This window comes from Berghia stephanieae, chromosome 3 (genome assembly GCF_034508935.2).
Source record: "Berghia stephanieae isolate SIO BIC M18660-M18661 chromosome 3, UCSD_Bste_1.3, whole genome shotgun sequence".
Lineage (NCBI taxonomy): Eukaryota > Metazoa > Mollusca > Gastropoda > Nudibranchia > Aeolidiidae > Berghia > Berghia stephanieae.
In genome coordinates this window covers 4,919,874-4,936,781 of record NC_088362.1, presented here as the reverse complement: position 1 = coordinate 4,936,781, position 16,908 = coordinate 4,919,874, and the positions used below count along the sequence as shown (strand labels likewise).

General features: G+C 28.2%; 1 protein-coding gene across 11 annotated transcripts in view; it reads left to right on the top strand.

Annotated features, from left to right (window-relative positions):
* LOC144967059 (synaptotagmin-1) overlaps window positions 1–15,581 on the top strand; it is a 139,662-nt gene extending 124,081 nt beyond the window's left edge. For 6 of the 11 annotated variants that reach the window (XM_078903856.1, XM_078903852.1, XM_078903859.1 and 3 more), the window contains 2 exons: window positions 4,051–4,184; window positions 15,181–15,581. In XM_078903856.1, coding sequence (XP_078759982.1) covers window positions 4,051–4,184; window positions 15,181–15,366 — 320 coding nt within the window. In that variant the 3' untranslated portion in view covers window positions 15,367–15,581. Of the gene's footprint in view, window positions 1–4,050; window positions 4,185–5,539; window positions 5,674–15,180 lie in introns of all 11 variants that reach the window. The other 5 variants (XM_078903853.1, XM_078903857.1, XM_078903860.1 and 2 more) reach the window with 1 other exon arrangement.
* The last annotated feature ends 1,327 nt before the right edge of the window (window positions 15,582–16,908 follow it).

Below are 16,908 nucleotides of genomic sequence, written 5' to 3'. Positions count from 1 at the left end.
CATTGCCATCCGGAAGTATAACGGACCAACACACAAAACTCTGTGTAACCATGAACTTTTATAGTCTGGTTAATACAGTTTAGTGAGACCAACTCACAAAAGCGGATGGCAAAAAACAATAACAAAGGCCTGAGTGAAGTTATCTTCGTTCTATCTATAGATAGTATGCAGATGACGTCACTCAGGCCTTTGTTATTGTTTTTGCCATCCGCGTTTGTGAGTTGTTCTCACTAAACTGTATCAACCAGACTATAAAAGTTCATGGTTACACAGAGTTTGTGTGTTGGTCCGTTATACTTCCGGATGGCAATGTTGTGAACTCCTAGGCCAAGCGCATTCTATCTATAGGGAATGAGATTAGCGGAAGAGTAGCGTCCCTTGATTGGACATCACCTTACAGAGAGAACGTCAACATGGTTTTGCGCATGCGTCTCTCTCGTCCTCGCTCTCGGTGAAGTGTCTCCGGAAGCGAGGACTAGAGACGCATGCGGACAACCAACATGACGTTCTCTCTCTAATAACTTTTCCGCCGGTGACGTCCAAATAAGGGACGCTACTCTTCCGCTAATCTCATTCCCTATAAAAGTTTTCTAGCCAAAATGAAAATAAAATGTGTTCTTTTCAGGACGTTTCTTTCATTCCATTTTCTAAATCATCAAAGAATGCGACTGGACCTGTGCATAATAATTCTCTCTCCCTACATCTTTATGCCTTGTTTCATGATATGTGCCTGTCTTTAACAAATTATTTTAAGAATTCTGAATTTGATTAACTGAATTAACCTTGCATTTAATCTAATCCATCTCTTTTTATCTATTTTATTCACAGTGCTACATTAATCCTAATTTATATTCGTGACAAACCCGTCTTATAGGCGATTCACATACAGAAAGATAATGATTCAACTTTTTAACCCTCTTTTTACCAGCTATTTTCAAAATGTTCCCTAAAACTTCACACCCAACAAACACGAAATCGATGTTTTATCACTCTCACACAATAGCAGTAAAGTTCTTGCCATACATAATTTGTTTAGCAAAACATGCTCTACAACACACTCTTCATTTTCTTTAAATTTTATGATGTACAAGAGAAATTTGAATAAGAAAAATGTTAGTTGTATCGTAACGAATATGACGATTTTCCTATGGTTGGTAAGGAGAGGGTTTAAACAAACGAGTTTCTAATAATTTTACCTATTCAGTCACCTTAATTTAAAGTAACACATTAATAAACATATAAAAAGACATTCTTTCTTATATCACTAATAAAAATTTCATTCCCTTTCCAATTTTATACACATAATTGTAGATAGATAGAGCTGAACAAAAATAAATAAATATTTAAAAAAATAAAAAAGTCTCATTCCCTCAGTAGTTATGGCTTGTTTCAAAATGTACCTGTCTCACTAATGCATTTTACAAGTCTAACTTTAATTAAATGAATGATAACATTGCATTAAATCTAATATCAGCTCTTTTTTTTTCGCAGTGCTACATAAATATTTTATACTTGACAACAACAAGAGATGAAGTGAGTAGAAAAGTGCCAGAAGACAACGAAGAATAAAAATATTCACGGCGGTGATGGGGGGTTGAACCTGCGACCTTACTGTCGTGGATAGCTCATACGGTAGAGTCACGGCCAGGCGGAGTTGTCGTACCAGTAAGGTCGCGGGTTCAAACCCCCATCACCGCCGCGAAAATTTTTATTCTCTATTGTCTTCTGGCACTTTCCTACTCACTTCATCTGTTGTTGTTGTCAACATAAGTGCCTGCTCCATCCACTCACTTTTCTGAATTTATACTTGACAAGCCCGTCTTCTAGGAGATTCGCAAACAGATTATAATGATACAACTTTTTAAACAAGCCGCTTGCTTTCAACGTTACTTATTCAGTCACCTTAGTTCAAAGTAACACAAATGGAGATTATAATTATATAAAGACATAATTTGTCTCAAAAAACACAGAGAAAATGTTCATTCCTTTCCACATTCTATATTATACTCGTACATAATCATCACTTCGTACACACAGCTGAGCACAATAAATAAATAAATGAATAAATAAATAAATAAATAAATAAGAATTAAGTTTCTTTCAGTACTAAAGCCTGTATCAAACTATACCCATTTTTATTCATGCATTAATTTAACGAGTATGACTACTTTATCTGAATAATATAACCTTGCATTTTATCTCATCTAACTCTTTTTAAAACTGTTTTTCCTGAACTACATAAATCGTTAATCCTAAACAAAACCGTCTTAGACATCTAGATATATACCAGGCGATTTACAAATGTGGAGGTGACTTTAAAAGTCACATTCAGATAGAAAAATGAGTTAACTATACTCAGGTGTAAAATGAGTACCTGGCCGTTAACACCGTTGTCTTTGTCCGAAAATTGTAACACACTTTATAGTCACCTGGAACAACTACAAAAGACGTCTAACTTCTACGTCATGGCACAAGACCGAAGGGCTAGAGCTCAGGTGGTCGCTGGTTCGGATAAGTAAGTAAGTAAGTAAGTCCGAAAAATTATAATATCGCCTAACAGGCGTCATGTCCTGTCCTGCATGTTAAATGTTGCTGTTGACCAGGGCCCCCTTGTAAAGCGCTTTGAGCACATTAAGTGATATTGCGCTATATAAAGCTCATTTGTATTTTTATTTTTTTTTAACACTCTCAAATTATCAATTGGACACCTTAGACTACTAAGAATCACTAGAGAAAATTTTAATTTTCAAAACACTCAAGGTCTTCTTGTGCGGCTATGTGGACTTGTGGAATGACACTCGCTTGGGGCATAGTTGAGTCCTAGGAAAAGACTCTAAACTCACATTCTCTCAGTGTACTCAGGTGTATAATGAGTACCTCGCCGTTGTCTCTGTCCGAAAAAAAATGGTACATAATATCGACTAAAAGGCTTCATCATGTCTCGTTCTACGTGCTAAGTGTTGCTGTTGGCTATTGACCCCTTGTAAAGTTTTTTAAAATTATTCTTTGAGGCAAACAAGACAAATATAATATTGCTTCTTAAGTCACTACATAATGACAAAAAAACAAGTAGTTTTCTTTCATGATGTATATATATATATATATATATATATATATATATATATATATATATATATATATATATATATATATTATATATGTATATATAATAAAAGCAAAAACCATGAAATAATAGTGCTCAACTTTTTTATAAAAGGAACTATTTATAAACATTTTAAGTATAATTATTATTACTCCTACAGATCTGTTTCTTGTCACTGGGACAATCTACGGGAAGACACACTTCTCGTAGATTGGCCCAGTGACAAGAAACAGATCTGTAGGAGTAATAATAATTATACTCAAAATGTATATATATATAATATATATATATATATATATATATATATATATATATATATATATATATATATATATAAAATCATCGGCCACAGCAAAACGAAAACAAAGACATACGAATGTTCACACTACGGTCTAACAAGTAGTACCTACTGTTGAACCATCATTAGTGAAGTAAATATATATATGTAGGCCTACTATATAAAATAAGTATAATATGTTTACTGATAACCACAACCATTTTTCGTATACAGGGCATCATACATGGCAACAAAGGGAATGTTTCATTAAAAATATAACTAATTTCTTATAATATAATTATTGTTATTAATGATTTCTATCAAGCGCTGGGTTGGTACTTAAGAGTTGTTGGATATCATTATACGATTCAACTTGAATTGGGATATTTTTGTATTAATTCATTCAAACTTGTGGAAGAAATGGAAAGGGGGGTGGGTAGATGGTTATACGTCTATTCTATTGTATTTTTAACTATAAATGTGTATTGGGGGTGGGGGGGGGGGTAAAATTTCGATAACAACATCTCACCTACTTCTGAAGATTTTATTAAATAATTTATGAAACATGCGCAGTAATTCAAATTCTTATCCATTCAATTCAATTTATGAAACATGCGCAGTAATTGAAATTATTATCTATTCAATTCCATTCCATACAAAATGATTACAGATCCCTATGTGAAAATCGCTCTGCTCCAGGGCAGCAAAAGACTTAAGAAGAAGAAAACCACAATTAAGAAAAACACCCTGAATCCATACTTCAATGAGTCGTTCGGGTTTGAAGTTCCATTTGAGCAGATCCAGGTAGACTTTGAGGACAAATACAGCTTTTCCTCTTTATTTCTTTGATTACGTACTTTTTTTGTCACTTTGCACTAGTCATAATTGGGTCTTTGCCTTCTTATGGATGGGTTGTACATCCGATTATTTTTTCTCAACCCGTTTCAGTTTGTATTTCTCATTCCAGTTCAATTTACTTTGTCGAATGCTGAAATTTTTGTGCAATTTTATTTATCACTAGTGGTTTTCCTTATCTTTTTTCTTCCCAATGATTTGGATGAACTTTTGATTCAAATTCCTTGTAATATTATTTTTGTATAAATGTCTTTTTTAAATTGGTAAGTATTGATTTTCACAGTTTTGTAGAGTTTGAATTTTTTCTTCCAGGATATCTTCAAACCTTTTTAAATAGCATGATTTCTCAAATCACTTCTGTATAATAAAAAGTCATCATACTAAAAAAAAAATCAACATTAAAAAAAAAATAAACAACTTTTTTTTCCCTTTTCGCTAGTGTAAAATTATTCAGCATAGGATTTTAAGTTATCTTATATCTATATTTAAATATTAGATTTTAAATGTTTATAATTGAATACAATTTTCCTAAAATAAAAACTAACATCAAATACAAATATTGAATTTTACACATAGATAATCGAAAGCTTTCGTCTAGAATTTATGTGCTGGTTGAATTCATGTAAAACCTAGTAAGACATCATATAATAATATAGAGAATCCAAGAATGATTATAAAAATTTTAATTGCTTTTCTATGTCAGCTTATCTTTTTGATGTACTTATTTTGTTTTATAAAACTTACTAATAAAACCTATAAAATGATTGTACTGATCAAATTGTAAGAATTTCCTCTTTCATAAACTGGTATAATAATTAATAATAATAATATACTAACAACATCATTTCGGAGTAAAAACTTTAATTTCCATGATTGTTTTGGTTTTTTTTCCTTTTCTTTTCTCCAAGCTTCTTTATCTAAATATTCTTTCCTTTATTCGACGTTCAACTATCTACTCTAACTTTGCCAGAAGTGTTTTGAGGACATGTTTTTTTTTTCTTCTTCTTCTTTATTTTTACGTCACTATTTACCACGTTCTTTGTGGAGTGACGACTTATAATATATGTGTGTGCGTGTGGTGTGTGTGACTGAATTGGTCGTCCGTTCTGTTTTTTATTATTATTGTTATTATTGTTTTATTCAATGTTATATGCATTCATTATCATCAACATTATTATTCTATTACCTTTCGTTGCGATTGGGTTCATCTTGATTGTTTTCTTACAGGTTTTCAGTTGTTCGTTGTTATATTTTATTTCTATCCGCTTTTGTTCTTTTCTTTATTTTTCCTTTGTTTTGAGCAGATCCTTATGTAAAAATTTCACTGATGCTCAACGGAAAGAGGGTGAAAAAGAAGAAGACGACCATCAAGAAATGCACCTTGAACCCCTACTATAATGAATCTTTTACATTTGAAGTTCCATTCGAACAAATTCAGGTACTGTTAGTGCTTGTTTCGTTAACTTTCGAAGTTGGTAATCTCCCCTTGTCAACAATGACGAAAATCAGTAGAACCTATTATTATGTCAGTAATAAAAGACCAGCTTGAGGAAACATTTATTCATGACTTTTGATAATATTATAATAACGTTATTCAATATTAAAATTAGATTTTCTTTTTAAAATCAGTATAATAATAATGTTTTCATGATATTTTTATTTTGTTATTACCTAAATTACATATTAATATTATAATTATTTCAATTAAGTTAAAATGTTTCTCACAATTTGCTTTTTAAAACCAATTAACTTAATAAATACAAATTCATAGAATCATTAAAAACAATTCTAGTTGAGAAATGGATAAAGTCATGAATAAATGGTTACAAATGTATGCTATGTCGTAGCATCATTTATCTTATTCTTGTTCTATATATAAACTTCATAACTTTAACCCATCTTTCCGTAAACTTTTTGTCAAAGCGGTGTATTTTTGTGTGTATCTGTGTGTGTAGAATGTAGATCTAGATAGTTTTAACTGAAGTAGGTGACTCGAACTCAAAGAGAGGAAAGATAAACAATGTTGGTTTGAAGACATATCTATTTAAACACGTATCTTTGTGATATGTCCAGATGAATATTCATGGTAAATATAAGCTTCATTAAAAAAAAAATAATAATGATAAGTTGATAACAAAATTCATGATGATTGTGATGATGATAATAATAATAATATTAATAATAATAATAATAATAATAATAATAATAATAATAATAATAATAATAATAATAATAATAATAATAATAATAATAATATAATAATAATAATATAATAATAATAATAATAATGATATAATGATGATAATAATAATAATAAAACAATAATAATAATAATAATAATAATAATAATATAATAATAATAATAATAATAATAATAATAATAATAATAATATAAAAATAATAATAATAATAAAAATAATAATAATAATAATAATAATAATAATAATAATAATAATAATAATAAATAATAATAATAATAATAATAATAATAATAGTAATAATAATATTAATAATAATAATAATGATTATAATGATAATAATAATAATAATAATAATAATAATAATAATAATAATAATAATAATAATAATAATAATAATAATAATAATATAATATAATAATAATATTAATAATAATAATAATGATTATAATGATAATAATAATAATAATAATAATAATAATAATAATAATAATAATAATAATAATAATAATAATAATAATAATAATAATAATAATAATAATAATGATAATAATGATAATAATAATAATAATAATAATAATAATAATAATAATAATAATAATAATAATAATAATAATAATATAATAATAATAATAACAATAATAACAATAATAATAACAATAATAATAATAATAATAATAATAATAATAATAATAATAATAATAATAATAATAATAATCTTTTATAGCGTGTTACTCCTTGATTGATAGAGGGCTCTGAGCGCATTATAATATATTAATGACTCAATTAAATACATACAAACAATTTTAAGAAAGAAAAAGGACTAGTCTTTTCAGTTAAAGCTAATGGGAGCGATCTATATTCATGTTTTCGTCCAACCAAGTCATCAACCACATGATTTGTTGCTGTCCAACGATTGGATATTTCTTCAGAAATGTAAACACGCTGCTTTGTTTATGAAAGTTGTGAGCATACACATGTATCAAGCTGAACAAAATGAACAATCGGGATTATAGATATTTCAAAATCTGTGAACACTTTTCACTTTGTGGGTCACTTTGAGCACATATTCCAATGTGACCAATGACCTCGAGCACATGGAAATGTGATATATAGATCATGCCCATTTAAAAAGATATCTTCAAAAATGTCTTGAAGGTGAAGCTTCAACATAATCGGGGAGACTTTTTTCCACAACCTGGGACCAATGATTTGAAAACATTCCCCATCCTTCATTCTGCATCGTGGAATATATATGATGAGGAATCCGTGAAAATGAGGAATACGTGAAAATGAGAAATCCGTGAAAATGAGGAATCCGTGAAAATGAGGAAGCGTGAAAATGAGGAATGTGTGAAAATGAGGAATGTGTGAAAATGAGGAAGCGTGAAAATGAGGAAGCGTGAAAATGAGGAATGCGTGAAAATGAGGAATTCGTGAAAATGAGGAATCCGTGAAAATGAGGAATTCGTGAAAATGAGAAATCCGTGAATATGAGGAATGCGTGAAAATCGAACAAAGAAAATAGACAATTGTATAATTTTGGGATATTGAGATAATTGCTTCGAGGACTGCATGAGAATGAGGAACAAGAGGACGAGGAATGTGCACCGTACAGTATAAGATACAATTCTTGCTGAAGTGGAATTGTCTTGTCTAATATTTTCAGTAGTATAACATAGGTGAAAACCATCGTCTCAAAACGGTATCATGTCGAGGGAATTTAGACTTTACAAATAATTGAGTCCTGGGTCAAATAGTGTATGTTTTCTTGATAGGAACAAACAACTTTTCTTAATCATAAATGATGACCAACAATTTTATATTATTTCAGATCATTTTGACTTAAAATTAAAACTCAATTTTCATCATGTAATTCATTCTGGCGTAATACCAGACTGACATGATGGGTCACAAATGTTTGAAAAAAAAGTTTTGGGAGATGTTTAACGTATTCAAGTGAAACGTTGAACAACAAAGAATTGTAGTTTTGAAAGTACTAGATATAGTGATATCATAGTTTTCTTGCAGGCATTCTTTTTGTTTTTTCTTTTTTTTTTAAATGAGTTGTCTAATGTGGTTAATACCTATTTTTAGGGGCGGAAATAAGATTAGGTCATATCATTTTCAAATAAATATAATTTTCCAACTCAATTCGCTTTCTATAACTAGATCTATATATAGAAATGCTATTTGGCATTTTATCATTGGCAACTTTTTCATTAAGAATATCCGTACAAGTAACGCAAAATTATTAGTACTGGAATGAACTGCACTATAACTAAAATATACTGCAATGTTATTTGGCATTTTATCATTTTCAAATTATTCATTAAGAATACCCGTACAAGTAACGCAAAATTGTGACTGGAATGAACTGTAATATTACGTTCGTTTTGGGTTTTTTTCTTCTGTTTTTGTTTGGAGATGCTTCTATAATATCAAATATTATCATGCTTCGTATATTATCATTTACAGAACACCGCAAATAACTGTCTCGCACTTTAAATGTTTCATGTTTTCATATTTCATTAAGTTCGTGAATGCTATGTACTTTGTAAAGGACATTAATAATAATAATAATGATAATAATAATAATAATAATAATAATAATAATAATAATAATAATAATAATAATAATAATAATAATAATAATAAAAATAATAATAATAATAATAATAATAATAATAATAATAATAATAATAATAATAATAATAATAATAATAATAATGAAAATAATAATAATAATAATAATAATAATAATAATAATAATAATAATAATAATAATAATAATAATAATAATAATAATAATAATAATAATAATAATAATAATAATAATAAACAATCCATTTGTGCATGACATTGATTTGTTGTTGTTTTTCCACATTTTATTTAATCATTTACACGTCTCGTATATAATGTTTAGTTATGTTTTTGTTTTTTTTCAAATACTGTTATGTTTTTGTTTTATTTAGTGAGATTTTCGTTGTTTTTATTTATTTCCTGTGGTCACAACCTGAAAACAATTTCTCACAATGATATAAATATCCTTGTCTTATTTCAGCGACATGTGAGTCAATTTATTATTAACATTTTGTTTAATCTTATCTACATCACGTGTGCATTTTGAGCAAATATTGAGATCAATCAATTTGACACGGGTGCATAATACTGAATTGGAAATTTACGCACTTATTCTTTATTAATATAATATGAAATAAAGATTTTACTTTTACTTATTTGCAGAGAAAAGTAAGTCTCATGGGACTATGGGCAACTTCATTTTTTTTCAGACCTGCCAACTTGAAATTTAACAAATTCGTAATTTCATAGGAAAAAAAGTATTATTTACTTTATCTAGCTTTATAAATGACTAATTTCTTGCCTCAATAAGAATGGATAATGCTTTTGGGTTCTTTATAAATTTGCATCGGTCCCAAATCTTCCTTTAAATAAGTTTTTTTGAATTAATGAGTTATGTCATTCTGCAGTTGCAACCAGAAAATTCGTAATTTTACGAATTTTTATATGAGGCAAGCAGGTCTAATTTTTGATATTATTCTAAAAATGCAAAGCAATGTATATTTTATGCATCAGAGTCAGTTTGTAATTGATTTGTTTAATTTAGAGGAATCAGTCGTAAATTGGGGTGAATGTCTATAACTTTCAAATGGTTGATGATATTTGCTGTGTTGATAACTATCTTGATAAAATATAGTATTAATTTGTTATCTTATCTTATCTTATCTTATCTTACTAAAGGCTTATCCTTTAAATGCCTTATACAATAGTTTATAATTACAGAATCTCATATAGCTTGCATTGTATCATTCACAGACAGTTTTACACAACTTTGAATGTCAGGAAAAATGTATCAATACGGCAATGTAAAATCGAAAAATACTATCATAGAATACTGGTAATTGAAAACTTGTTAAGATAAAGAAATATTGGATTTTTTAAAACATGCATTCATGACTTTTTAAAAAATTGACAATCGAGAAAATTGTATTAGAGGCTGCGTATGGTCTTACAAGAAGCTTTGCTAATTATACCCAGAACGTGATAAATTTGTTTTAAAAGTTTTTAAAAAGCCATTTTTCATTCCTTTTTTATATTTTTAATTATCCCTTTAGGTCTTTGAGAGTGGTGTCTTATTGCAGTGATGACACCAAAGCTGTTTGTTTATCTTTTGAAGAAATGCATAATTTGTAATTTTTAAAAAACAACAACCCACTCCCAAATAAAAATTAATATCTATAGTCAATTCGAAATTGCGTGAATTTGTTTTGACAGTAATCTATGATCAGCACTTTTCATAAAACATTATTAACCTGTGCCACAGCAATGTGGGTTACTGAACACAAAACAATTTAAGTACTATTGGATTCACCCCAGCAGACACTTGTATGATACATATTATTATTATTATTATTATTATTATTATTATTATTATTATTATTGTTATTATTATTATTATTTTTATTATTATTATTATTATTATTATTATTATTATTATTATTATTATTATTATTATTATTATTATTATCATTATTATTATTATTATTATTATTATTGTTATTATTATTATTATTGTTATTATTATTATTATGGAAAGGGATTTTAGATGTCGCACTTTATAGAATGTACTGCAATAGACCGAAGTTTCCCTCATAAAAAAGCACTGTCCTACAAATTGTCTTTTCTTCTTCTTCTTCTTCTTCTTCTTCTTCTTCTTCTTCTTCTTCTTCTTCTTCTTCTTCTTCTTCTTCTTCTTCTTCTTCTTCTTCTTATTATTATTATTATTATTATTTATTATTATTATTATTATTATTATTAATCTAATTATTACATTATTATTATTATTATTATTATTATTATTATTATTATTATTATTATTATTATTATTATTATTATTATTATTGTTATTATTATTATTATTATTATTATTATTATTATTATTATTATTATTATTATTATTATTATTATTATTATTATTATTATTGCCCTATAACAATAGCAATAATACCATTATGTACTTGGAAAATACTAATAAGATAATGACTTTTTCATAGAACTGCCGTGATGACTTTTTAAACGCACTAAACAAATTCTGAAATATGAATAAAGGCATTATATTATATTATGATTGAAATGTATCATGATTGTCGATTTGATCAGTACAAACACAGGCACTACATAATAAATTAAATGTAATCACTGCTTTAACTACTTTATTTTGATTGATTAAGCCGTGTTAATTTAAATTGGAAACTGTTATTTTATCATTTTTATTTATTTTTGTTTGTTTGTTTGTTTGTTTGGGGGGTGAGGGGTGGCGGCGGAAAAACACGGGTTTTCTTCTCATACCAATGCACGAACCCCAAAACGTATTAACCCCCCCCCCCCCCCCCCATCCACCTCCCTTTCTTTCTTTATCTTATTAATAAATAATGTGACTTTAAATGCTCTATAAGATAATTATTTTGATTACATTGTTAGAATACAAATATACAGAGAATTATAATTAACAAAAATGCATTGAGTTTGTTAAGAATTAAAAAAAAACAAATCTTAGTAAAATAATTTTTTTAAGAGCCTACTTGTCATCAAAAGTTTTGACTCGACTAAAACTCATTAGGTGAAATGAATCGGCAGATGGGATTGCATGTGAGATAAAAACTATTGTTCTCTGTTATTTATCATATATTGTATAAATACATCCCTAAAAATCACAAAAATAGATAGGTTTTGTTTTCAATGCATATAAGGAGAACGATTTCCTAACATTATTATTATCAAGCATGAAAGTGAAAGGTGAAGCATAAATGGATCTATGATGACCTGAAATATACCGTAAACCTTTAAATAAAAAATCATATTAAATTAAAAGATTACGCCCTTCCGCCACGGAGATAACGTCACTTAGGCATTCCTTGAAAGAATATATAGTTAGATAATCCATCAAACAAGATGTCTGAAGTCAACAAGAATCACACATATTATCCAAAGTAACTTTTAAATAACAGTTGTGAATAAGAATAGCATTTAGGATTATATGAGTAGCTGAATTTCAATAAGGTCCTAAGTCACATCCTGATTTTTTAAAAATGAGTAAACAATCTCAATGTATCTTTTGGACTCCATAGAATCACCAGAGAAAATTTGGAGTTTTTAAAACACTCATGGTATTGTTTTATGAGGCAAACAAGACAAGTATTTTCCTCTTTAAGTCAATAAATAAATAAATAAATAAATAAATAAATAAATAAATAACAAAAAATTGTGGTTTTCTTTGAATGATGGAAATGGGACTTCGTACATTTTGAAAGTCACCTACTCACATTTAGTGACACGTCGTCTCAATCTGGTATGGTGTCGGAATGAACAAGATAAAGAGAACTCGCTTTTAAGTCAATTTATAAATCTCTCATTTAGCATGCTCTCTCCACGTCAACTCACTCAATCCTAGAGATTTTTGCTACTTTTCAAAACTGGAAAAAATGTATTAAAATGAGCATGTGCATATATAGTTTTATATTCAACTACCATGAACATGTAAAAACAAAAAAAATTAGCTTTGATACTACGCCTATAATTTGTCTCAGAAAAAATGTAATAAAAAAAGTAACCCCGGGTATACAACGGATATAGTCGGTGTTAGGGTTGAGTGAGTTAATGGCATTCATTATATTATATCTTAAGCATCAAGTCCTTGGTGACAATCCAGATTTGAGACGATTAGTCAAGGTTTAATTTTCAATACTTTATCTTATTAAAGTATTTGATTTCTTCTCTGATTTTGCTTGTTTAATAAAGTGAATCAAGACTGCTTGCTTTCATGATAATGATATGTATTTTTCTCATTGTCTTATCTTAGCCAATCTCTGCAACAAAATCAAATTTATCATAATATCAATTTTAAAAGAAGATGAGATATACCATTTTACATGGCCATCAACTTGATGTAACGAGTGTTGAGAGCTTAGAGAGGTGTCCCGAATACTTTAAGTGTACATAATATGTTAAAATGTTTGGAAATTTAGCTTTGATGGTCAATTGAATTATGTATTGATACATCGTTATTGCATAATTAAGACCATACTTATAAAATGTTACAATTAAAAAGTAGCCTAATACACATTTTTCAAACGTATAATATTATGATCGTTATAATAAGATCAAGTTAATGGTAATGTGCATGAATCTGTTTTGTTCTTAATCCAGAAAGTGTCACTGTGTTGCCGAATTTATAATAACGATTCAATACCAGTTTGTTGAATGGAATAAAAATCCTTACAATACAATATTATATCCAAAAAAATATCCAAATTAACGTTTGCTTGTTTTATCTTTAGTTTTTTAAGTTTTTACATATTTAGAATAAGATAATCGCTTGTGATGATTTTATTTCATTGGAATAGGTCTGTTTGGCAATAATATTAACATTTTAAAGGTTTTATTTTATAAGCAAAATTGAAATAAAAATATCTATGACGTCCATAATGGCACTGGGCCTTTACAGAACGAGGAATCTTGTTTTGAAATCGTTCTGGTCTGAGATTCATGAGTCAAAATGAAACGAGTCTTATTTGTCATATAATTATTGAAAATTGACCCCCCCCCCCCCCCCCCCCAAAAAAAAAAAAAAAAAAAAAAACCAAGATAAATATATGTATAGAAATATATGTTTCAAACGGTGCAAGATGCATTTTAAAGAGCTCTTTTAAATTTGATATTTATTCCAGTTAAACAGATTTCCTCACAATTATTGATCAAATCTTCCCTGTAAGAGCTTAAGCTTGTAAAAGTATTAAAACAAGGCTTTAAATGAGAATGTATAAAAACCAGATAGTATTATAAATTAGACGAATGCCTTCTTCTCGTTTGTAGGTATTTTCTTATTGTCTCATATATCATGATATCAAATCATCCATAAATTATTGCATTTTGGAAGGAGCATTTTCAGTGATTAATATTATCCGTACTGTTTTCAAAAAGTTTAAATTGTTTCTGACTTTTTGTAAAATGCATGAAATGAAATAATTAAATCTTCAATAAAACCTTAGAGCTAGATATTTTGGTGTGAACGTAATTTTAGATACCATGAGCTAAAATCCCGTGTTACAGTGGCTCAAATGATGTAAATAAAGTTTTAAAGAAAGAATTATATTAATTCTCAGTTGATTCTCGAATGTATTATTATTATTATTATTATTATTATTATTATTATTATTATTATTATTATTATTATTATTATTATTATTATTATTATTATTATTATTATTATTACTTTTTTAGATATGTTGTCGACAATCCATTTTAAGAATCAAAATAATCTTTTTTGAATTTTTTACTTTTACCAAGCAAATAAATGATTGTGTTAATCTATACTTAAATTGGGTTTATTGACGTAGAATTCAAGAATGAATGTGAATATAAGCCAGTAGTTGTCATTAAATGCTATTTTACACAAAAAGTATGTGAAACAATGTAAGAGCATTCTTTGTACATTGTTAAATGTCTAGTGCATGTAAGTAAAGTACAACATTTATAGTGGCACCACAAATGTAATAGTGTAACTTACAAGATATCATTGTTTTTACACATAAATTACTGAGATTTACAGAACAGACGGTTTACAGTAGTTAAGATCAGACTTTTATATGAAATGACATATGCGAAAAAAAAAAATTAATAATAATCATGCAAAATTTTTGCTTTTGTTTTTTTTTTTTTTTCAACAGAAAGTCACTCTCATCATCACCGTAGTCGATTATGATCGCATTGGAACGTCCGAGCCCATTGGTCGTTGTTTGCTGGGCTGCAACTCTTCTGGAACAGAGCTGCGTCACTGGAGTGACATGCTGGCCAACCCACGTCGCCCAATCGCTCAGTGGCATACTCTACAGGAAGTCCCAGAAAAGAACTAAGAAACCAACCCAAGGCCAAATCATTGATAACATAGCCCAAGCATATCGAAATTGACTAATAAATCAGCCTTGTCTTAATAATTTTGAATAATATAGTACATCTATAGAAATTGAAAAATTAATCTTCTATTAAAATGAGCTTGATGCTGACTACTACTTACAAACGCTATACACTGTCAAATAGATATTTTGCTATATTCGGAACAGAAGAAGAAGAAGAAGAAGAAGAAGAAGAAGAAGAAGAAGAAGAAGAAGAAGAAGAAGAAGAAGAAGAAGAAGAAGAAGAAGAAGGAGGAGGAGGAGGAGGAAGAGGAGGAGGAGGAGGAGGAGGAGGAGGAGGAGAAGGTAGCGACTATATTCAAAATTAGAGAATCTCTTGCGTTTTTCGCATTATAAGTTACATTATAACTGAATTTGGTATGTTTGACGTAAGTTGAATCAACAAGCCAAATCAGGTGAATAGACAGCTGTACATGGTTTAGCTTACGTTAAATCATAACTTAGGTCAAATTAATAACATAATTTGGTTCCTTGTGATTAATTAATTACTTTCTCTGAAAACCTTGGTTGAATAAATATCAATCATTCAAGCATTATTCTACAAATGTTTCCGATAACAGATTCAATCTAATTATAGATATGTTTGTACAAATGTATACATAAAATAATTAACAGACACATTGATTGAACCAAAATATGTAACAGCAAAAATTCGAAATCATTTTCACACTTATCATTACTTTGCTCAGAAACTTTGGCTTGATTAACTACTATACTATAAATTATAAATAAATGAAAAATAAATTGCTGTCTTCGAAATGTTTCCCAGCAGTTATCCCTGCTTCAATCATTTGAAATACCCGTTGAATATTATTTTTAGCCAGTGGAATAACATTTTGAACCAATGATTGAAGCATAAAGGTAAAAAGGTTTATAAAATTCAAATGTATACATAACCATTTCGATGATAACTTTTCCTTTGGATCTCAACGTTTTTGATTCTTTACAATTTTTTCTCTCCTTATGATCTAAATTAATTTATTTTTCAATTTGAGAATTTTGTTTGTTTGTAAAAGGCACCTTCATCATTTATTAAACAAGGCTACTTAATTAAACTGTTGCAAAATTTCCCACCAAACTTGTACATTTTTATCGAATTCATGGCATTGTTTATTAATGAATGCCCTATTGTTTCTGTTACACTTTACTCTATTTTAAAAACCTTGTTTAAAACCGGGAACCATTTCAACCATGTCCCCAAACATCATTAAGTAACATTTTTAAAACGTTTTTTGTTTTGTTTATACTATGTAGGTTTTGTCCATTTTCTTATTTGAAATGACAACTATCTACATGCTGAGGAGAAGTCCGAGATATCTTGGACTGTACTAGGTGACTAGAAAAAATATTGCAACCCAAAGAATAAACGTAATAAACCTCTCACAAATTTTACGAACAAGACAGGGGGTTAATCCAGATTCAAAGTTAAATTTTTAAAAATAACATAACGAATTATAGAACATCAGATTTCAAATGTTTCTC